The 24,925-nt window shown below is 43.1% G+C and overlaps 1 protein-coding gene and 1 long non-coding RNA gene across 2 annotated transcripts in view; one reads left to right on the top strand and one right to left on the bottom strand.

The window, feature by feature from the left end:
- Positions 1–24,925, bottom strand: part of sigmar1 (sigma non-opioid intracellular receptor 1) — a 35,662-nt gene that overhangs the window by 5,956 nt on the left and 4,781 nt on the right. Inside the window, exons 2-3 of the mRNA XM_085974079.1 lie at positions 13,900–14,100; positions 2,536–2,628 (exon numbers count right to left, since the gene is read on the bottom strand). Coding sequence (XP_085830205.1) covers positions 2,536–2,628; positions 13,900–14,100 — 294 coding nt within the window. The remainder of the gene's footprint in view (positions 1–2,535; positions 2,629–13,899; positions 14,101–24,925) is intronic.
- LOC147123524 (uncharacterized) lies at positions 2,567–14,168 on the top strand. Its single transcript, XR_015074656.1, has 3 exons — positions 2,567–2,640; positions 3,925–4,067; positions 12,854–14,168. It is a non-coding gene; the product is annotated as an uncharacterized LOC147123524 (long non-coding RNA).

A 24,925-nucleotide genomic window follows, 5' to 3' on the forward strand; every position in this document is an offset into this window, starting at 1 on the left:
TTATTTCAATTTTGGTTAAAATCCACTAGTTTCAGGTGAATCAGTCAGCCAACAACATTGGAATAAGTCAAAAAAAGCTGTGTTCAACCAGTTGCAGTATCTTACAAACCAGAACTGGAGGATCATTACTGTAGAAGACATGGTACACAAGGAATCTTCCAGAAATACTCCAGGAGGTTCCTTTACCAATAACTCAGTTCTGAGCTGGCGAGAAGATTTGTTGGTGCAAGCGATTCTTCCTGTTGTGCAGTGCCAAGAGCAGCAGTAAAATCTTTAACTGTATCGGAGTGTTGAAGATCACTTGGCAACTAAGAATACAGTCCTGTACTGCCTTTAGAAAATACATTCCTCCTTACAGCTTTCCGACAAATTCTGGGCAAATAAAATTCCCATGATTAATGTTCTGGCCTTTTTCATGCCTCCCTAATCTATAAATACATTTCCCCATACAAACATACGAATTAGGAGCAGGAGTAGGCCACTCGGCCCTTCAAGTCTGCACCGCCATTCAATAAGATCATGGCTGATCCGATTACTCCACATTCCCGCCTACCCCCAATAACTTTTCACCCCCTTGCTTACCAAGAATCTATCTACTTCTGCCGTAAAAATATTCAAAGACTCTGCTTCCACCGCCCTCTGAGGAAGAGAGTTCCAAAGACTCACGACCCTCTGAGAAAAACATTTCTCATCTGTCTTAAATGGGCGACCCCTTATTTTTAAACAGTGACCCCTAGTTCTAGATTCTCCCACAAGAGGAAACAGCCTCTCCACATACGCCCTGTCCAGACCCCTCAGGATCTTATAAGTTTCAATCAAGTCACCTCTTACTCTTCTAAACTCCAGCGGATACAAGCCTAGCCTGTCCAACCTTTCTTCGTAAGACAACCTGCCCATTCCAGGTATTAGTTTAGTAAACCTTCTCTGAACAGCTTCCAATGCATTTACATCCTTCCTTAAATAGGGAGACCAATACTGTACACAGTACTCCAGATGTGGTCTCACCAATGCCCTGTGTAACTGAAGCATAACCTCCCCACTTTTGTATTCAATTCCTCTCACAATAAATGATAACATTCTATTAGCTTTCTTAATTACTTGCTGTACCTGCATAGTTACCTTTTGCGATTCATGCACTAGGACACCCAGATCCCTCTGCATCTCTCACCATTTAGATAATATGCTTCTTTTTTTATTCTTCCTGCCAAAATGAACAACTTTACATTTTCCCACATTATATTCCATTTGCCAGATCTTTGCCCACTCATTAACTTATCTGTATCCCTTTGTAGCCTCCTTATGTCCCCTTCACAATTTACTTTCCTACCTATCTTTGTGTCATCAGTAAATTTAGCAACCATACATTTGGTCCCTTCATCCAAGTCATTGATATAAATTGTAAAAAGTTGAGGCCCCAGCACTGATCCCTGTGGCACAACACTCGTTGCATCTTGCCAATCAGAAAATGACCCATTTATGTCTGCTCTCTGTTTCCTGTTAGCTAGCCAATCTTCTATCCATGCCAATATGTTACCCCCTACACCACGAGCTTTTATTTTCCACAATAATCTTTGATATGGCACCTTATCAAATGCCTTCTAGAAATCCAAGTACAGTACATCCACCGGTTCCCCTTTATCCACAGCACGTTACTTCCACAAAGAACTCCAATAAATTGGTTAAACGTGATTTCCCTTGCACAAAACCATGTTGACTCTGCCTGATTATTTTGAACTTTTCCAAGTGCCCTGCTATAACGTCTTTTAGATATACATCTATTTCCCCCCTCTCTGTAACCTCCTCCAGCCCTACAACCCTCCAAGATCTGCGCTTCTCCAATTCTGGTCTCTTGCGCATCCCCGGTTTTCATCGCTCTACTATTGGCGGCTGTAAAGCCTACCTCTTTGACCAAGCACATGTCCCAAAAGCTTCTTATTTGGCTCAATGTCAAATTTTGTGTGATAACCGCTCATGTGAAGCGCCTTGGGACGTTTTACTACATTAAAGGCGCTTTATAAATACAAGTTGTTGTTGTCCTGGTTAAGATAATTGGCAAAAGAACCAGAGGAAAATGGGAGATTTTTTTAATGCAAGTTGTCATGATCTGGAATGCACCGCCTGAAAGGGTGATTGAAGCAGATTCAATTGTAACTTTCAAAAAGGAATTGGCTATATACTTGAAAAGGAAAAATTTGTACAGCTGTGGGGAGAGTAGTGGAGTGGAACTAATTGGATAGCTCTTTCAAAGTAAAGGCACAGGCACAATGGGCCAAATGACCCCTTCTGTGCTGTATTATTTTATGATTCTAGGCCCATTACAATGAATATAGAATAATAGAATAATACAGATTAGGAGGCGGTCATTCGGTCCACCGTGCCTGTGCTGGATGAAGAAGAAAAAGTAAAATTTATGTTGGGCATCGGCAAAATAGATCTTCAGTTAGGAAAGGATCAACAGGGTACTGACCGCAAGTAGAATGGTGGTAGGGAGACAAGAACTTCCCCATATCTTGAAATACAAATACACAAACTGACCTGGGTAAAATATTTCACTTTTAGTTGTCCCTTCTTTCCACAGTTGAAAAGTTCCTGAGATAATAGTGTCGGACACTTCAGCCCAGTATCGACCTAGAATTTCAGGTAAAAATAACTTCAATCCATTTACTATACACGTGTAAGCAAAACTGTACATGTAACAAGCTGTAGTTTTACAGCAGTCTCATCTCCATTTTAAATTTGAAAACCACATCAAATGCAACATTAAAAAAATCTTGTATATAAAATTGTTCGGAGAACTATTCAGCACCACAAAAGCGATTGTGAATTTTACAAATGTTCTTCATACCTTCTCTCGATTTGATTCATTATCCCGAATCATTCAACAGCATGACCATTGCCGAATCCCACACCATCAACATCCTGGGGGGTCACCAATGACCAGAAACTGAACTGGACCAGCCACAAATACTGTGGCAACAAGAGGTCAGAGGCTGGGTATTCTGCGGCGAGTGTCTCGCCTCCTGACTCCCCAAAGCCTTTCCACCATCTACAAGGCACAAGTCAGGAGTGTGATGGAACACTCTCCACTTGCCTGGATGAGTGCAGCTCCAACAACACTCAAGAAGCTCGACACCATCCAGGACAAAGCAGCCCACTTGATTGGCACCCCATCCACCACCTTAAACATTCACTCCCTCCACCACTGGCGTACCGTGGCTGCAGTGTGTACCATCTACAAGATGCACGCAGCAACTCACCAAGGCTTCTTCGGCAGCACCTCCCAAACCTCTACCACCTAGAAGGACAAGGGCAGCTGGCACATGGGAACACCATCACCTGCAAGTTCCCCTCCAAGTTACACAGCATCCTGACTTGGAAATATATTGCTGTTCCTTTATCATCAGTGGGTCAAAATCCTGGAACTCCCTCCCTAACAGCACTGTGGGAGTATCTTCACCACACGGACTGCAGCGGTTCAAGAAGGCGGCTCACCACCACCTTCTCAAGGGCAACTAGGGATGGGCAATACTGGCCTTACCAGCGACGGCCACATCCCATGAACGAATTTAAAAAAAATCAAAGGCAGTGGAGAGGAACTAGCTGGCTGCATGATATTACTGAACTGTAAAAATCTTGCAATTAAAGAATTCTCCTCAAACTAGGTGATAGTCCCTGAAAACTGAGTATCTAGTATTTTAAGCTAGCTTTGCATGTGGAGTTGCATGAAGATAAAATTAATTTAAACAGAGGATTGGGATTGATAGCTGTGTAATTGGCTTCAGCAAACAATACTTCTCAATGTTTCCAAATAACAGACCCTGAGACCATTAAAATGAAAATACAGGTTTTTCTGGGCTTAAAGGACTTTTCTTTTCCTTAATAATTCATATCTGTCACATGTGTGTGCTTGCCCCCTTTCTTCAGGTAAAATCTAATAAATATCCAACAGGAAAAAGCCTCACGCTGTGGTTACACAATGCTTCACAAGGCAAATTGAATCTGAAACCAGAGCTCTGAAGGCAAAGCATATTCAGGCTAATTTGCAAGAGTTCTGAACTGGTGCCCAGGTAAACAACATCCATCTCAAAGATTAGTTTTATACCAGTGTTCATTCAAAAGCACGATTATATAAAGATATGAATCTTTTGTCTGTAGCCTTTTAGTTTTTAACTAAGGGCAGAGGGTTATACTAAATACTTGCGTTAATTAATCTAATAACTAGCAGCTCCGTCCTGTGGCACGTGGGAAGTCCTGGACGTTTCGCGTAGCCTGGACGACCACAGGTGCAGGAAGTGTCGCCAACTGCAGAAACTCGAGCTCCGGGTTTCGGAGCTTGAGCGGCAGCTGGAGTCACTGCGGTGCATCCGCGAGGCTGAGACTTACGTGGATAGCACGTTTCAGGAGGTGGTCACCCCACAGCTTAAGAGTCTGCAGGCAGAGAGGAAATGGGTGACCGCTAGACAGACGAGGACCACCAGGCAGGTAGTGCAGGAGTCCCCAGAGTGCATCTCGCTCTCCAACCAGTATTCTGTTCTGAGTACTGGTGACAGCAATGGTTCCTCAGGGGAGTGCAGCCAGAGACAAGTCCACGGCACCACGGGTGGCACAGCTGCACAGGTGGGGAGGAAAAAGAGTGGAAGAGCAATAGTGATAGGGGATTCGATAGTTAGGGGAGCAGATAGGCATTTCTGCAGTCGTAGATGTGACTCCAGGATGGTATGTTGCCTCCCTGGTGCCAGGGTCAAGGATGTCACTGAGTGGCTGCAGGACACTCTGAGGGGGGAGGGTGAACAGCCAGAGGTCATTGTCCATATCGGTACCAACTACATAGGCAGAAAGAGGGATGAGGTCCTGCAGGCAGAGGTTAGGGAGCTAGGAGAGAGATTAAAAAGCAGGACCTCAAAAAGGTAGTAATCTCCGGATTACTCCCGATGCCACATGCTAGTGAGCACAGGAATAGGAGGGTAGAACAGATGAATACATGGCTGGAGAGATGGTGCAGGAGGGAGGGCTTTAGATTCCTGAGGCATTGGGACCGTTTCCAGGGAAGGTGGGACTTGTACAAGCCGGACAGGTTGCACCTCAATAGAGCCGGGGCCAATATTCTCATGGGCAGGTTTGCTATTGCTGTTGGGGAGGGTTTAAACTAGCTTGGCAGTGGGGTGGGCACCAGCATATAGGAGTAGAAGAGAGGAAGAAGGTGCATAAAAGAGTGAGTGTGTTGGATAGTACTAGAGAAGAAAGTAGTACTAGAGCAGAAGTAGTACCACATTAGATAGGAGCAGAGTAAGAAAAGTTCAAAAGTGGGTTTAGAATGCATGTGCGTAAACGCAGAAAGTGTGGTGAATAAGGTTGGTGAGCTACAAGCACAATTAGCCATATGGCAATATGATGTTGTGGCAATAACGGAAACATGGCTTAAAAACGGTGAGGACTGGGCACTTAATATTCAAGGGTACAAGGTGTTCAGAAAAGATAGGGAAGGAAAAAAGGGAGGTGGTGTGGCAGTGCTGATTAAGGAAGACATTGTAGTGTTGGAAAGGGAGGATATTCTTGAGGGGACAAGGACAGAATCCATTTGGTTAGAGTTGAGGAGCAAAAAAGGGTACAATCACACTATTGGGGGTATTCTATAGGCCTCCAATAGTGAGGGGGAGACAGAGGAGCAAATCTGCAGGGAAATCGCAGAGATATGCAAGAGACAGCGTGGCGATATTGGGGGACTTTACTTACCCAACTATTGATTGGGATAATGCTAGGGTAAAGGGAAAGGAGAGGGAGGAATTTCTGAAATAAAAACAGAAAATGCTGGAAACACTCAACAGGTCAGGCAGCATCTGCGGAGAGGGAAACAGAGTTAATGTTTCAGGTCGATGACCCTTCGTCAGAACTGGATTTTCTCACTGAGCCAGTGAGTAATTTCTGAAATGTGTTCAGGAGAATTTCCTTGACCAGTATGTTCTTGGCCCAACTAGGAAGGAGGCATTGCTGGATCTGGTGCTGGGGAATGAGGTGGGCCAGGTCGACCAAGTGTCTGTGGGAGAACACTTGGGTACGAGTGATCATTGGATCATAAGATTTAGATTAGCAATGGAGAGGGGCAAGGAACAATCTAGAGTGGAACTTTTAAACTGGAATAGGGCTAACTTCAATGGGATGCGAAGGGATCTAGCCAGGGTCAAATGGAACCAAAGACTGACAGGAAAAACTGTAACGGAACAATGGGTGATCTTTAAGGAGGAGATGTTCCAAGTACAGGCTACGTACATTCCAACAAGAGGGAAGGGTAAGGGAACCAAAGCAAGGGCTCCTTGGATGATGAGGGAGATAGAGAAGATGACGAAACAAAAAAAAGTGTACGATGCATGTCAGATGAATTCTTCAAGGGAGAACCAGACCAAATACAGTAAGTTGAAAGGGGATGTGAAGATGAAAATAAGATTGGCAAAGAGAGAATATGAGAGTAGAATGGCGGTTAACAAAAAAGGGAACCCAAAAATCTTCTACCGGCATGTAAACAGTAAGCAGGTAGTAAGAGGCGGTGTGGGGCCAATTAGCGACAAAGGCGGCGTTATAGATAGAGAAGATAGGAGCAGGAGTAGGCCATTCAACGAGATCATGGCTGACCATCCAAATTTAGTACCCTGTCCCTGCCTTCTCCCCATATCCCTTTAGCCTTAAGAAATATATCTAACTCCTTCTTGAATATATTTAACGAATTGGCCTCCACTGCCTTCTGTGGTAGAGAATTCCACAGGTTCACCACTCTCGGTGAAGAAATTCCTCATCTCTGTCCTAAATGGCTTACCCCTTATCCTTAGACTGTGACCCCTGGTTCTGGACTTCCCGGCCATCGGGAACATCCTTCCTGCATCTAGTCCTGTTAGAATTTTATAAGTTTCAATGAGATCCCCTCTCATTCTTCTAAACTCCAGCGAGTATAAGCCCAATGGATCCAATCTCTCCTCATACATCATTCCTGCCATTCCAGGTATCAGTCTGGTGAATCTTCGCTGCACTCCCTCCATGGCAAGAACATCCTTCCTCAGATAAGGCGACCAAAACTGCACACAATACTCAAGGTGTGGTCTCACCAAGGCCCTGTACAACTGCAGCAAGACATCCTTGTTCCTGTAATCGAACCCTCTCGCTACGAAGGCCAACATACCATTTGCTTATATGCTTAGAGGCGCAGGGCAAGACTAGAATACTCAATGAGTACTTTGTATCGGTGTTTACTAAGGAGGTAGATGCTGACAAAATATCGGTAGCAGTGGGAAAGGTAGAAGCAATGGAAGGGGTGAAAATTGATAGACAGGATGTATGAGAACGGCTGGGTATACTTAATATTGGTATTGCTGGATAAGTCGCCTGGTCCAGATGGCTTGCATCCCAGATTGCTAAGGGAATTGGGGGGAGGAGGTAGCAGAAGGCCTTGCCATAATTTTCCAATCTTCCCTAGATGCAGTTAAGCTGCCCGAGGATTGGAAAGCAGCAAATGTGACAACATTGTTCAAGAAAGGGTGCAAGGACAATCCTAGTAACTACAGGCCGGTCGGTTTAACATCAGTGGTGGGTAAGGTTTTAGAAACAATAATCAAGGAAAAAATTAACGGGCACTTGGACAGGTTTAAGCTAATTAAGGAGAGCCAACACGGATTTGTAAAAGGGAGATCATGTTTGACTAATCTAATTGATTTTTTTGATGAAGTAACAGGGATGATCGATGAAGGGAATGCAATGGATGTTGTCTACATGGATTTTAGGAAGGCGTTTGACAAAGTACCACATAGAAGGCTGGTTAACAAAATTGAGGCTCACAGAATAGGTGGGTCAGTAGCAGCTTGGATAAGGAATTGGCTTAAGGACAGAAAACAGCAAGTTGTGGTAAATGGATGTTTTTCAGACTGGAGGATGGTATACAGTGGTGTTTCCCAAGGGTCAGTCCTGGGGCCACTGCTTTTTTTTGACATATATAAATGACCTGGATATTGGAATACAAAGTAGAATTTCTAAATTTGCCGATGGCACCAAACTTGGGGGTGTGGCAAACAGTGAGGATGATACCAATCGACTGCAACAGGGCATAGCAAGGCTAGCAGAATGGGCAGAAAAGTGGCAGATGGAATTTAATACAGAGGAGTGAGGGGTGATGCATTTTGGCAGAAGGAACAGGGAGAAGCAATATACACTTAATGGCACATTTTTAAAGACTGTGCAGGGACAGAGGGACCTGGGAGTTAATGTGCATAAGTCCCTGAAGGTGGCAGGACATATTGAGAGAGTGGTTAGCAAAGCATATGGGATCTTAGGTTTCATAAATAGAGGTATTGAGTACAAAAGTAGAGAAGTTGTGCTGAACTTTTATAAAGCATTGGTTAGGCCACAACTGGAGTATTGCGTCCAGTTCTGGTCACCACACTTTGGAAGGATGTGAAGACCCTTGAGGGGGTGCAGAGGAGATTTACCAGAATGGTTCCGGGGATGGGGGGATCTTAGCTACAAGGACAGGTTGGAGAAGCTGGATTTGTTTTCATTGGAGCAAAGGAGGTTGAGGGGTGATTTGAGAGGTGTACAAGATTATGACGGGTTTGGATAGGCTAGACGGGGAAAGGCTGTTCCCACTAGTTGATGGTACAAGGACTGGGGGACACAGATTTAAGGTTTCAGGCAACAGATATAGGGGGGGGGATGTGAAGAAAAACTTTTTTACGCAGTGAGTGGCAAGGACCTGGAACTCGCTGCTGACGGAAGTGGTGGAAGCGGAAACACACAATGTTTTCAAGGGGAGACTGGATAGGCACTGGAGGGAAATAAACTTGCAGGGCTACAGGGATACAGCGGGGGAATGGGAATGACTGGATTGCTCCACAGAGAGCTGGCACGGACTCAATGGGCCGAATGGTCTCCTTCTGTGCCATTGTGACTATTATTTATGAATATATTTTAGATCAGATGCCACAAAATGTTTCCTTACATCAACAATGATAAATAATTGGAAATGGATTGCCAGGAAACTCAGGATTAGTCCCAGTGCCATGTACTAGGGCAGTGTAGATTCGACATTTCAATCTGTGGCTAGACAGGTGGTGTACAAGAGGGCATTTGGATTGTGACAGCATTGGGATCAGTTTTGGGGTAGGGAAGCTCTACATGCTGGATAGGCTACACCTAAACTGAGCTGGTACTAATGTCCATGCCAAAAGCAGTGGGGAAGGATTTAAAAACTTGTACGGTGGTGATGGTGGGGGGGAATCCTATCCCGCACCAGGTCCCGTTCACCTATCTTCCTTGTCCTTGCTGACCTAAACTATTCCTGTCCTCCAGCACCTCCAATTTAAAGTTCCCATCATCGAGTTTAAGTCCCTTCATGGTCTCGCCCCATCCCAACTCTGACATCCTCAAACCCTACAACTCCAACTCCCCCAGACTCCGTGTCTCTGGCCTATTTTGCAAACCTCCCTCCCCTTTGGCCCACCAGAGGCCGTTGTTAAAACTCATCTCTTTGACCAAGCTTTTGGTCATCTCTCCTAACCTTATTCTTTGCCTCGCTCTCCATTTTTTGTTTGATTATGTCTATGAAGTGCCTTGGGACATTTTGCTATGTTAAAAGGTGCTATATAAAGGCAATTGTTGTTGTTGAAATGGTCATGGATGCGAGAGTGAAAAGCACATTGAAGAACTTGAGAGGAAGGAGGTTGGAGATGGGGAGGTAGTTTGCTAGCACAGAGAGGCTAAAAGTGTTTTTTTTTTGTTGTTTTTTTTTGGAGGAGTGGGGTTATGATGTTTTATAAAAAAAGGAGGGACAGTCCCCAAGAAGAGGCAATGATTTGCAGTATCAGCTAATGTGTGGTGACAGAAACAGAAGTTTAGTGTGAATGAGGCCAAGGGAGCAGGAGATGGATCTCATGGATGAGATGAGCTTGGAGGAGGCTAGGGCATAGAGTAAACAACAGAGGCAGCTGAGTGGATGGTCTCCAAGTTGGTGACAAAGAGGACCATGAGCTCCTCGTATTTGTTGCTAGAGATGAGGGTAGGGGGTAACAGGGGACAGGGGTTTAAGTAGAGGATTGGTAGTGGAGAAAAGGAGCCAGGGGTTATCTTTGCTCTCCAGGATAATCCTAGAGTAGTGGGTGCTTTTGGCAGAGGAGAGTGAATCCTGAGTAACAGAGCAACAGGCTTTTCTAAGCACATAAGTAAGAGGATAGTCAAACAAGTGGTTGGACCACTTAGAACCATCTTATACAAGAGTGAGGGGAGGGAATGGCAGAAATGCTTCAAGTATTTTGCATCAGTTATTACAAAGGTAAAGTTGGACTGTAGGGGTCCCAAGGAGAATGTAGGAATGTTCAAAAAGGTACTTTATTAAAAACAAGTTAATAGAATAAAATAGTCATCAGACCGTGATCATTTGCATTCCAGTATACTGAGAGGGTTCTGTAGAAGGGCTTCGACCCGAAATGTTGACTCGGTTTCTCTCTCCACGGATGTTGCCTGGCCTGCTGAGTTTTTCCAGCATTTTCTGTTATTACTGAGAGGGTTGGTTAACCATGATTTTCCAAAAATCTCAGGAAATGGGAATAATTCCAAAGGACTGGAGTGTGGCAAATAGTCTCCCAATGTTCAAGAAAGGTAAAGGGGATAAACCAGGAAATTATAGACATAAGAACATAAGAAGTAGGAGCAGGAGTAGGCCATACGGCCCCTCAGGCCTGCACCGCCATTCAATAGGATCATGGCTGATCTGAACCTAGACTTACATCCACTTCCCTGCCCGCTCTCCGTAACCCCTAATTCCCTTATCAGCTAGGAAACTGTCTATCTCCGTTTTAAATTTATTTAATGTCGCAGCTTCCACAGCTCTGAGGTAGCAAATTCCATAGATTTACTACCCTGAGTGAAGAAGTTTCTCCTCATCTCAGTTTTGAAAGGGCAGCCCCTTATTCTAAGATTATACCCCCTAGTTCTAGTCTCACCCATCAGTGGAAACATCCTCCCCGCATCCACCCGATCAAGCCCCCTCACAATCTTATGTTTCGAGAAGATCGCCTCTCATTCTTCTGAATTCCAATGAGTAGAGGCCCAACCTACTCAACCTTTCCTCATAAGTCAACCCCCTCATCTCCGGAATCAACCGAGTGAACCTTCTCTGAACTGCCTCGAGCGCAAGTATATCTTTTCTTAAATATGGAAACCAAAACTGTAAGCAGTATTCCAGGTGTGGCCTCACCAGTACCCTGTATAACTGAAGCAAGACTTCCCTGCTTTTATAGTCCATCCCCCTTGCAATAAAAGCCAAGATTCCATTGGCCTTCCTGATCACCTGCTGTACCTGCATACTAACCTTCTGTGTTTCATGCACCAGGACCCTCAGATCCCTTTGTACTGTAGCACTTTGCAGTTTCTCTCCATTTAGATAATAACTTGCTCTTTGATTTTTTCTGCCAAAGTGCATAACCTCACACTTTCCAACATTATATTCCATCTGCCAAATTTCTGCCCACTCACTTAGCCTGTCTATGTCCTTTTGCAGGTTTTTTATGTCCTCCTCACTCACTGCTTTCCCTCCCATCTTTGTATCGTTGGCAAACTTGGATATGTTGCACTTGGTCCCCTCCTCCAAATCGTTAATATAGAGTTGGGGTCCCAGCACTGACCCCTGCGGAACACCACTAGTTACTGATTGCCAGCCCGAGAACGAACCATTTATCCCAAGTCTCTGTTTTCTGTTAGATAGCCAATCTTCCACCCATGCCAGTATATTACCTCCAATCCCGTGATTTTTTAATCTTGTGCAGTAATCTTGTGTGGCACCTTGTCAAATGCCTTTTGGAAGTCCAAATACACTACATCTACTGGTTCCCCTTTATCCACCCTGTATGTTACATCCTCAAAGAATTCGAGCAAAATTTGTCAAACATGACTTCCCCTTCGTAAAACCATGCTGACTCTGTCCAATTAAATTATGTTTATCCAAATGTCCTGTTACTGCTTCCTTAATAATGGACTCCAACATTTTACCAACCACAGATGTTAGGCTAACTGGTCAATTCGTCTCGTGAGTTTGGGCAAACACCTACTCTAGAATACGGGATGAATCAGCAAAGGTTTAGAAAGGCATGGGCTAATAAGGAACAGTCAATAATGAATTTATAAGGGTGGATTGTGTTCAAATTGCAGTCAATAGATGACAGGAATGCAATGGACATTAGAAATATGTATTTCCAGAAGATGTTTGATAATGGTGCCACATAAGAAATTTGTAATGAAGATTAAGGCACATAGTATTGAAGGGATTGCAGCTGCATAGTTAGAGAGATGGCTAGATGGCAAAAACAAGGAACAGAGGCAAATTATTTTTTAAGCTTAATGGTATGTGGGTAGTTCTGTGCCTCAAGGATCTGTACTGGAAACTCTGCTTCCATTTATATCAATAATTTGGACATAGACACAAGAAACTGCAGAAGGACATACAGCTTAGCAGGGTGGGGATCAGGGTATCAATGCAGAGAACTGTGAAGGGTGGAGAACAGCGAAGGGTGGAGAACAGCAAGATTTAGGGTTTAAATATAACTTGCACCTTTAATGTAGATGTTCCAAGAAGAATTTTAACTATTGGGTAATTATGGCAGATATTTAAAGAGGATTTTTAGAAGCTGGAATGCTTTACCAGAAATGAAGAATGAAGCAGAGATTAGATCAGTTAGAGACAATATTTAGAAAGAAAGGATGAAGAGAAAGGGGAAGAAAAAGGATTCGAGTAGACAACTCCAGTTAAAGAGATAGCACGTACAGCACAGGCGGCCATTGTGCTGGTGTAATTTTAATGATTCTCTTTTTTTGCCCTATACAGGAAACTTTGGTTTATCCGGAGGCTGTATGTCCAGAAACCTCGATCCACCGGCAGAAATCAGGAGCCGTTTTGTCAGGTTTTTTTCTTCTCGTGGCTTTTTTTTTTCCCCCAGTCAGGCTCTGGAAAGTCTCTCTGAAGCTGTTGCTAAGCTAGAGACGCTTCCAAGGTACGGGCCGACTGTTTAGAAGCTGTTGCTAAGCAACAGGGTTTGTTGTCAGATATGGAGCTGCAAATCTCCGTATGCTTCAACATTATCGCTGGTTTGTCCGGCAGTTTTGATAGATCGGCAACAGCTCGGTCCAGTCAGTGCCGGATATCACAAAGTTTCCTGTACCTTCCTTTATTTGACAATTTTGTCCCCTGAATGCATTGCCACTTGCTGCAATATGGTTAGAGACATCCTCTGGTATCTTGCCCAAGGGCCCATTATTCATATGCGAGTCTAGACACAGAATGTCATTTGATCGTGTGGACATCACAACCAAGCCCGATCTTGCTTTTGAGAGACATCCACAGATGTACTTCTACCAAGTGTCCCTGGACAGCAATGAGGAACAGGAATCCTGGTTGTCCGATTTTCTTCTCCCTATTCCAGCAGAACGGAGGCCATCTATAGCACTCCAAATACACTGGCTAAGATCAGCTAACTAAACACAAAGATAGGACCTTCCTGTCTGCATGGCTCATCTGCTCACCATCCGAATCAGATGAGCCATCGGAACCATAAAATCAGTTTCTAAGGCAATCATTATTTTGTCAGAGCCGTTTGGAAGCAATAGAATATTTGTAACTCCTATATTCCCAGTTTATGCACAAACCCTGTTTTATCTCTTGCATCTTTTATTTCACTGTGGCTTAATAGTTTTTTGGTTTGTTTTACTATTTTCAATACAGCCTAATTATCCTGTAAAATTATGAAATTCTCATAATAGGGGGAACACAAACTGGAAACCTAATATTGGTTGCCCTTTATTGTAGAATTGTCAATTTGCAAATCTTTAAAAGTTTCCTAATATAATGCGACTCAGTGAACAATTATACTGTACCCGAGTGTCCCCCAGTGTCCATTGCGGTTCCAAAAAGCAACACATATTCAGTTAAGGATGCATGCAAAAGGCACATGGAACCCATCCAGCCACCAGCGTTCACGAAGATCCACTGCAAGTCCTCATCTGGAAGTATGTGACCAGGGTACTTTTTCCTCAACTCAACCACAATCTTCGTGAATGCCTGCTCGTGATTAAGACCTGAAATACAACACCATTTTATATTACTGTGAATCAAAACCGTTAATAAATGCCTTTCAGTAAAGCAATTATCACTTCCAGTTACTCACTGTGCAGCTCTGCACAGTGACGCTGGGTTTTGTTTATTTCTGGCACACAATACATTGTTACTGTAAACAGTGAATACGGCTCGTAATGTGAGTATCTGCAGGCCATGCAATACATTGCAGATAAGCAGCAAATTGTGTGCTGCATAAACGTTCACACTATCCGTTATTCAAGTTTTTATTACTTGCTCTCGGCACTCACCCAGAGATCAATAATTGGTGTCACAGTGAAGTACCTTATTATAATTCCATGGTGTAGTGTAGTTAAAAGTTGTTAAGTAGCAATTGTTAGGTACCAATGTGGTCTGGTAGTGAAATAATATGCAGATAATCACTGGATTGAAAAACTAAGGACTACTTGGTTGGAGAAGGCACAATAGTGATCACTAAAGATAAAATAAAGGCCTTGGAACAACACAAGACAAAAAATATAACGATGGCAACAGCCGAATTCTGAATCCAGGAGGAGTGTGCTTAAAAAAAAATTTGCTCTTAGGATTGGGCGATGGTGGCAAGGCCAGACTGATAGGGCAACGAGGGATGGGTCGCTTTCTTGAAGTGCTACAGTCCAAGTGATGGTGCTCCCACAATGATCTGAGGTATAATAAATGATTTGGATATAGGCCGAAAGGGAGTGGTGTTGAAATCTGCAGAGGATTCCAAGATAGGAGGTATATTTAATTCTTTAAATGACCAAATGAAATTGCAAGGGGATATCACCAAGATGGAATTCAGTGCCAGTAAGTGAGATTATGTAGTTTAGTTAAAACAAAATATGTTCTGAATGGAAGGAGGTTCTGTGCTGTGGATAAGCAGAAGGATTTAGGAGTGCAGGTGCATAAGACATTAAAGGCATCACCTCAGGGTGAAAACACAGTAAGAAATGCTCACAGAATTCTAAGTTTTATCACAAGTATAGAATATAAAAGTTAAGACGTATAATTAAGGTTTTATGTAGGCTTAACATTACATCAGTTAGAATACTGTGTGCAGCATTGGGCTCCACACTATAGAAAGGATATTGAGACTGTGCAGAGAGTACAATGCAGATTTTCTAGACTGCAGAGAAGGTGGTGGTCAGCCTTCATCTTGAACAGCTAGTAGTTTGATACAAATAAGTGGCTTGCTAGTCCATTTCAGAGGGCAGTTAATAGTCAACCATGACATGTGGGACTGGAGTCACCTGGCACAAACTGGTTAAGAACAGGTTTCCTTCCTCAAAAGGGACATTAGTGAACCAGTTGTGTTTTTACGACAAGCTGACAGTTTCAAGGTCACTTTTACTGATCCCAGATTTATTTTATTTTTTAAAAACTGATTTGAAATTCTCAAAGTGCCATGGTGGGATTTAAATTTGCGTTCTCTGACTTTCCAGAGTTGACTGGGCTGAGCTTTCACAGATATGATGCTTTGGTTACTTCTAACCGGTCCATTACATTTTCTAATTATTAAACATTGTAGCAACTGTTTACAATTGAAAGGTAGGTCTCTACAGAGAGTGTTGAGAGCCACGTAGTGTGGGACTGGAGTCACTTGTAGACCTGACTGGTAGGGAATGCTCCCTTCAATTTTTTATTTGTCACGTAACCAAATACATTAGTGAACCAATTGGGTGTTTATGACAACTCAGCATGGTATTTTTTCCTGGTACTGGCCCACAAATGACTGATTTCTTGAATTCAATTTTGCAACTCGCCATGGTAGAATTTGAATTACACGACCATTTGTTAATGGGGTGGATCTGATAAACCTCAACATGTACAATGAATGCCACATGATTTCTCTCTAACATGTGCCAGGAAATGAGATTATACAGTGAGTCAATAGATCTTAGTAGTTAGTACCAGTATTGTGCGAAAGGACGTGTATTTTACTGAATGTCATGTTCCCATTCTGGTTCGGACTTCTCACAGCTCTTCCAGTGGAATCATTATGCGGAATATCATGTGATTAGGGGCTACTGGAAACAGGCTACAAGACATGGTCAATGTCTTATCTAAGTTTTACATAGAGAATAAAATTAATGTAGAAATGCGGATTAAGAACTATAACCAAATTTTAATTTATAAGGCTAGAGTGCCTTATCAAGTTTCACAGAAACATCTCAAAGTGGTTCACATACAATGAATTATTTTGAAGTATAGTGACTTATGCAGGCAAATAAGAACATAAGAAATAGGAGCAGGAGTAGGCCATTTGCGCCTGCTCCGCCATTCAATGAGATCATGGCTGATCTTCTGCCTCAACTCCATTCACCGGCCCTATCGCCATATCACTAGTCAAAAATCTATTGACTTCTGTTTTGAATATACCCAATGACTGAGCCTCCACAGCCCTCTGGGGTCGAGAATTCCAAAGATTCACCACCCTCTGAAGAAATTTCTTCTCATCTCAGTCCTGAATGGCCTACCCTTTATCCTGAGGCTGTGGCCCCTGGTTCTAGAAACCCCAGCCAAGGGAAACATTCTCCCAGCATCCACCCTATCAAGCCCTGTAATAATTTTGTATGCTTCAATGAGATCCCCTCTCATTCTTCTGAATTCAAGAGAATACAGGCCTAGTTTACTCAATCTCTTCTCATATGACAGTCCAGCCATCCCAGGAATCAATCTCGTGAACTTGCGCTGCACTCCCTCTACGGCAAGTATATCCTTCCTTAGGCAAGATCAAAATTGTACACAGTACTCCAGGTGTGGTCTCACCAAGGCCCTATATAATTGGAGTAAGACTTGTTTACTCCTGCACTCAAATCCTCTTGTAATGAAGGCGAGCATACCATTTGCCTTCCTAATGGCTTGCTGCACCTGCACATTCACTTTCAGTGACTCATGTACAAGGTCACCCAGGTCCCTTTGAGCATCTGCATTCCCCAATCTTTCACCATTTAAGAAATACTCTGCCTTTGTTTTTTCTACCAAAGTGGATAACTTCACATTTATCCACATTATACTCCATCTGCCATGTTCTCGCCCACTCACAGCCTGTCGAGATCCCCTTGATGCCTCTTCACAACTGACACTGCCACCTAGCTTTGTATCATCAGCAAATTTGGAAATGTTACATTTAGTCCCCTCATCCAAAATCATTGATATAGATTGTGAATAGCTGGGGCCCATGCACCGATCCTTGCAGTACCCCACTAGTCACAGCCTACCATCCTGAAAATGACCCGTTTATACCCTTTGTATTCTGTCTGTTAACCAATTCTCAATCCATGCCGGCATATTACCCCCCAATTCCATGTACCAGACAATTTGTGCACAGCAAAACCCTACAAATAGCAATGAGATGAATAACCAGTTCATTTATATTTGATTATGCTAGAAAGAATGAAAGCCCGGAACCACTGGAACAGGCAGACAGGTTATAACTTTCATTTATACAGCTCCTTTAATAAGTAACATTTCCCAAGGCAGGTTGCAGACAGAATACAAATGCTGAGCCTTAAGATTTAGGGGAGGTTACCAAAGATACAGTTTGAGAGGTTTTTAATATTTAACACGTATATTTAACATCTTCAGCAACACAGCAATCCTTCAGTGCTGCACGAGGATGACCTTGTGGCTGTTCTCTTCATCAATGGCGTCACACCACTGCCAAATTGGAGGAAGGTCTCAAGAACTACCCAAGAGAAGCTTTCCCAGAACTATTAGACTTCACCTACTCAAACAGGGACAGCATGGTATCCCACATTTGGCATGCAATGTAGGAGGTCTATTTGAGGGCCGTTTGCAAATGTAATTACCAACGATAGGTAAAAACCAGGATGAGGTCCTAAAAGCTGAATATAGGGAGTTAGGAGGTAAATAAAAAAATAGGACTTCAAAAAGGTAGTAATCTCAGGATTGCTACCAGTGCCACGTGCTAGCCAGAGTAGAAATAGAAGGATATTTCAGATGAATACGTGGCTAGAGGAATGGTGCAAGGGGGAGGGATTCAAATTCCTGGGACATTGGAACCGGTACTGGGGGAGGTGGGACCAGTACAAAACGGACGGTTTGTACCTGGCAGGGGGTTGGGAACCTGAGCGGAGAGACAGAGGAAACAGAAACAAGGATAAAAGCAAAAGACAGGAAGGAGAAAAACAAAAGTGGCAGACAGAGAAATCAAGGGTTTAAATCAGACATGGCCACAGTAAATAATAATTCTAAAAGATTTAAGAGCGTTAAAAAAAACAAGCCTGAAGGCTTTGTGGCTTAATGCAAGGAGCATTCGTAATAAGGGGTGGATGAATTAGCTGCGCAAATAGAGGTAAACGAATATATATGATTGGGATTACGGAAACATGGCTCCAGGGTGGCCAAGGCTGGAAACTCAACATCCTGGGGTATTCAATATTCAGGAAAGATAGACAAAAAGGAAAAGGAGGTGGGGTAGCATTGCTGGTTAAAGAGGGGATTAACACAATTGTAAGGAAGGATATTAGCTCTGATGATGTGGAATCTGTATGGGTAGAACTGAGAAATACCAAGGGGCAGAAACTGTTAGTGGGAGTGGTATATAGACCGCCAAACAGTAATGCAGAGGTCGGGGATGGCATTAAACGGGAAATTAGAGAAGCGTGCAATAAGGGCACAGCAGTTATCATGGGTGACTTTAATCTACATATAGATTGGGCTAAACAAATTAGTAACAATACACTAGGGTTGCAAAATTCTGGGAATTTTTAAGAGGAAACTTTCCATGGGAATTTAGAGTTTTTTTGCACACTGATGGTTTTTGTCTCTGACCCTTATATTATCTTTGTCGTCAAAATAGACATACTGTTCCATACAAATAAAAAAACAGGCTTTCAAAACTTTATTTAGGTTATAATTTTGAACTTTATTGAACCCCCACAAAAAAGACCCATCTAAAATAAAATGAGCGTCAGCTTATTTAGCCTGTAATTTGTCCTTATTTTGTCCCTTTGAGTCTTCTACTCGCGAGTCTTCTGAGTCTTCTACTCCTCATTGCTCCTCCTGATTCTCTGGCGTGTCCATTTCCTCCTCTGTGTCAGTGTCTAGCTGTGTGGTGGACACTTCTGTATCTGGCTCAATAAGTTGTAGGTTCGCCCGGATAGCCACCAGTTTCTCCACTCTCGTTAGTCAGCCTGTTGCGCACCTTTGTATGCGTATTTCCAAAAAGTGACCAGTTTCGTTCAGAGGCCGCTGATGAAGGTGGGATTTGGAGTATCACCGATGCAATAGGTGACAGGGCCTCAGATGCACAAAGTCCCTTCCACCAGGTATGTGCACTGATATGCTTGCATGATTCCCATATCCCATCCCCATTCCAAAGACCTTGCTTGGTAGAGAACTTTGCCAGACTTCCCAGAACTTTGCCCACATCCAGATTGAGATGGTGTGAGAGGGTAGAAATCACACTAAGCGCTGTTGATCTGTTCTCCAGAAAGTATTGGTCTTCCAACATGCTTTGGGTCCAGCATGTATGCTGCAGCATGAATCGGCTTGACACAAAATTCTTGACCGTCTGTATGAATTGAACAATTGCCTTCTCCTCTGCTTTGAGCAGCAGGGATGTGGGTAGGGCAATGCTGATATGTTCTTTTAAAATCAGTAAAAAGCCTGCGAACATCTGACAAGACAGCGTCATCTCCTTCAATCTGAGCAATTGCAGATGCTACTGGTGAGTAGTTTAAGGCTGCTAACCACTCTCTCCCAAAACACATCATCCAGCAGTATTCTCTTGATGGTGGTTTCCATATCCCCAGACTGGGATATTGCCATTTCTTGCAGCGACTCCTTACCCTCCAGAAGGCTGTTGTACATTATGACAACACCACCCCATCTAGTGTTGTTGGGCAGCTTCAGTGTGGTGTTCTTGTTCTTGGTCATTTGCTTGGAGTTGTAGGTTGCTGCAACTACCCGTTTTCCCCTGACATACTTAACAACTTGCTTGGCTCTCTTGTACAGTACTTCCATGGTTCTCAAACCCATGATGTCCTTGAGGAGCAGGTTAAGCCCATGAGCTGCGCACCCAATAGACGTAATATGAGGGTAGGCCTCCTCCACTTGAGCCCAAGCAGCCTTCATATTCGCAGCATTGTCAGTAACTACTGCAAAGACCTTTTGTGATCCAAGATCGTTGATGACCGCTTTCAGCTCATCAGCAATGTATGTGCCTGTGTGTCTGTTGTCCTTCGTGTCTGTGCTCTTCGTTATAGTTATCGCTATCGTTTCTTTGAGCTTTCCTTGGACTCTGTTATACTCAGCCTCCAGCAAATAAGTAGACAAAGCATGTCTGGTGGGAGGACAGTATGCAGGGCGAATAACATTGAAAAATCTCTTCCAGTACACATTGGCTGTGAGCATGAGGGGTGAGCCTGTTGCATATACAGCTTGAGCAAGGCACTCATCTGCATTCTTCTGGCTATGGTTATCCATTGTATCAAAGAACCTTCCAAGTGGGCCAGGAGTTGCTGATAAGGAGCCTGATGCTGAATTAGAACCATCATCATCTTGAATGGAAGCAGAGGAACTCTGGGCTGACTGCTGTGAGCTTTGAGTGAAGTTGTTGCATTTGGATATAAATGCTGCTGCATCTTTGTGGCATTCTTTACATATGGCTTTCTACAGTGTTTGCACATGTACACAGTCTTTCCATCTTTAATGCCTGGGGTAAAATGCTTCCACACATCCGACGGTAAACGTGGCATTGTTCTATGCAGAGAAATAAAGGGCATTCATCTCTGTGTCGAACTGCGGTCGATCAGCACGATTGCAACAGGGTGAGTACATTTTTGCTGATGCTCCATGTGATGGAAGCATGACCTGTACACACACGACGCTACATCACCAACAGTGTATTATTTTGTATATTTTAAATTGAAGGACAACAGAGTTCAACAAGTAACTGGTTTATTTGGTATAAAGTCTGATTTACTTACTGCATCATCACAACATCAGCAGAAAACAAAATGACTTCCCTCAGGACCCCTAACCTGGATCTTAAAAAAACTATAGCAGTCTTACAGATGCCTGCAGGCCAATCACAATTCGATATGCAAATATTACAAATAGAGGGAGCTAATCGCTCATCCAACCAATCAGGACACATTTGTTCACAGTCACACACAAAACTTGTAATTATTAAAACAAGACAAGAAAGAAGATAAACATATATTGATTAAGAAATTCCTTAATAATTAAGATTCCATCTCCGTTAGTAATTTTAAGAGAGGACCTGTGGGGAAAAAAAAGAAATACAAAAAAAACAATATTATGCTAGCATATGCTTTCTGGGCAAAATTCCCAAGCTAAACTTCCCGTGGAAACTTTCCGGAAACTTTCCACCCCTTTGCAACCCTAAACAATACTGTGGAAGAGGAATTCCTGGAGTGTATACAGGATGGTTTCCTGGACCAATACGTCGAGGAACCAACTACAGATCAGGCCATCTTAGACTGGGTATTATGTAATGAGAAAGGATTAATTAGCAATCTTGTTATGTGAGGCCCCTTGGGTCGGAGCGATCATAATATGATCGAATTCTTCATTAAGATGGAGAGTGAAGTAGTTGACTCAGAGACTAGGGTCCTGAATTTAAATAAAGGAAACTACGATGGTATGAGGCGCGAGTTGGGTAGGATTGATTGGGGAATGTCACTCAAAGGGTTGACAGTGGATAGGCAATGGCAAACATTTAAAGATCACATGGATGAACTGCAGAATTTGTTCATAGGAGAACATAGGGTCTGATGAAAGGGAGGAACTGAAAGAAATCAGTATTTGTAGGGAAATGGTGTTGGGGAAATTGACGGGATTGAAGGCCGATAAATCCCCAGGGCCTGATAATCTACATCCTAGGGTACTTAAGGAAGTGGCCCTAGAAATAGTAGATGCATTGCTGGTCATCTTCCAAAATACGATGGACTCGAACAGTACCCATGGATTGGCGGGTAGCTAATGTTACCCCACTGTTCAAAAAAGGTGGTAGAGAGAAAACGGGGAATTACAGACCGGTAAGCCTGGCATTGGTAATGGGGAAAATGCTAGAGTCTATTATAAAAAATGTAATAGCAGAGCACTTGGAAAACAGTGACAGGATCGGACAAAGTCAACATGGATTTACAAAAGGTAAATCGTGCTTGACTAATCTACTGGAATTTTTTGAGGATGTAACTGGTAAAATAGATAAGGGAGAACCAGTGGATGTGGTGTATTTGGACTTTCAAAAGGCTTTCGATAAGGTCCCGCCTAAGAGATTAGCGTGTAAAGTTAAGGCACATGGGATTGGGGGCAAGGTATTGACTTGGATAGAGAACTGGTTGGCAGACAAAAAGCAAAGAGTTGGAATAAACGGCTCTTTTTCCAAGTGGCAGGCAGTGACTAGTGGGGTACCGCAGGGATTGGTCCTTGGACCCCAGCTATTCACAATATACATTAATGATCTGGACGAGGGAACTAGATGTGATATCTCCAAGTTTGCAGACGACACAAAGCTGGGTGGGCGTGTGTGCTGAGGATGCCGAGAAACTCCAGTGATTTGGACAGGTTGGGTGATTGGGCAGAAGCATGGCATATGCAATATAACGTGGATAAATGCGAGGTTATCCACTTTGGTGTCAAAAACAGGAAGGCAGATTATCTGAATGGCAATAGATTGGGAGAAGGGGAAGTGCAACAAGACCTGGGCGTCCTTGTGCACCAGTCGCTGAAGGTAAGCATGCAGGTGCAGCAGGCGGATAAGGCGGCAAATGGTATGTTGGCCTTTGTAGCGAGAGGGTTTGAGTACAGGAACAAGGATATCTTGCTGCAGTTGTACAGGTCCTTGGTGAGACCACATCTTGAGTATTGTGTGCAGTTTTGTCGCCTTATCTGAGGAAGGATGTTCTTGCCATGGAAGGAGTGCAGCGAAGATTCACCAGGCTGATACCTGGGATGGCAGGAATGACGTATGAGGAGATTGGGTCGATTGGGCTTGTACTCGCTGGAGTTTAGAAGAATGAGAGGGGATCTCATCAAAACTTATAAAATTCTAACAGGACTAGACAGACTAGATGCAGGAAGGATGTTCCCAATGGTCGGGGAGTCCAGAACCAGGGGTCACAGTCTAAGGATAAGGGGTAGGCCATTTAGGACAGAAATGAGGAGGAATTTCTTCACCCAGAGAGTGGTGAACCTGTGGAATTCTCTACCAAAGAAGGCAGTAGAGGCCAATTCATTAACTATATTCAAGAAGGAGTTAGATATATTTCTTAAGGCTAAAGGGATCAAGGGATATGGGGAGAAGGCAGGGACAGGGTACTGAATTTGGATGATCAGCCATGATCTCATTGAATGGTGGAGCAGGCTCGAGGGGCCGAATGGCCTACTCCTGCTCCTATCTTCTATGTTTCTGTTTCTGAAAGACTATTCTCAGCCTAAAAAAAATTACAAAAAAGGTGACAGACAGCAGAGGTTGACAAAACAAGAAAAAACGTTTTATAGCTTTGTCTGGGAATAGTGATGTTAGGGGACAGACTTGGCTTAGAGGTAGGTAGCATTCTCACCTCCGAGCCAGAAGGTCATGGGTTCAAGTCCCACTCCAGAGACTTGAGCGCAGAATCGCACTGTCAGAGGCTAAAAAACAGATCATCAGGTAGTTTATTTTATTGTTGTTTGTAGGAGCTGCTGTGTGCAAATTGGCTACCGTGTTTCCTACATTACAATAGTGGCTACATTTCAAAAAGTATTTCATTGACTGTAAAGCACTTTGGGATATCCTGAGGTCATGAAAGGTGCTATATAAAATGCAAGTTCTTTCTTTAGAATTTTTAAATGGACGTGCCACAAATAGAAAGTTCAGCAAAGGAGGACCAAGATATTGATAAAGAAAAAGGAAAATAGAAAAAGAGTAAACTAGCAAGAGACATAAAAAAACTGACTGTAAAAACTTCTATAGGTATGTAAAAAGGAAAAGATCAGCGAAAAAAATGTGGGTCCCTTACAGGCTGAGACAGAAGAAATTATAATGGGGAATAAGGAAATGACAGAGAAATTAAACAAATACTATGTGTTTGTCTTCATGGAAGACGACGCAAAAAACTTCCCGGAAATAGTGGAGAACCAAGGGAATGAGGAACTGAAAGAAATTAGTATTAGTAAAAAATAGTACTGGAGAAATTAATGGGACTGAAAGCCGATAAATCTCCTGGACCCGATGGCCTGTATCCTAGGGTTTTGAAAGAGGTGGCTATAGAGATAGTGCATAAATTGGTTATCATTTTACAAAATTCCATAGATTCTAGAACAGTTCCCACGGATTGGAAGGTGGCAAATGTAACCCCACTATTTAAAGAAAGGAGAGAGAAAACGGAACTACAGACCAGTTAGCCTGACATCAGTAGTAGGGAAAATGCTCGAATCTATTAAGGATGTGGTAACAGGGAACCTAGAAAATAATAATAGGATTGGGCAGAGCCAACATAGATTCATGAAAACAGATTCGTCAAACACGATTTCCCCCAAGAGTTTTTTGAGCTTGTAACTAGCAGAATAGATAAGGAGGAACCAGTGGATGTGGTGTATTTGGATTTTCAGAAGGCATTCGATAAGGTGTCACACAAGAGGTTATTACACAAAATTGGGGCTCATGGGTTTGGGGGTAATATACTAGCATGGATTGAGGATTGGTTCACGGACAGAAAACAGAGAGTAGGAATAAACGGGTCATTTTTGGGTTGGCAGGCTGTAACTAGTGGGGTACCACAAGGATCAGTTGGTGTTCAGAGGGACCTGGGTGTCCTTGTACAAGAA

Source organism: Somniosus microcephalus, chromosome 2, assembly GCF_052327205.1.
Source record: "Somniosus microcephalus isolate GS21.2 chromosome 2, FLI_Smic_1.0, whole genome shotgun sequence".
Classification (NCBI taxonomy): Eukaryota; Metazoa; Chordata; class Chondrichthyes; order Squaliformes; family Somniosidae; genus Somniosus; species Somniosus microcephalus.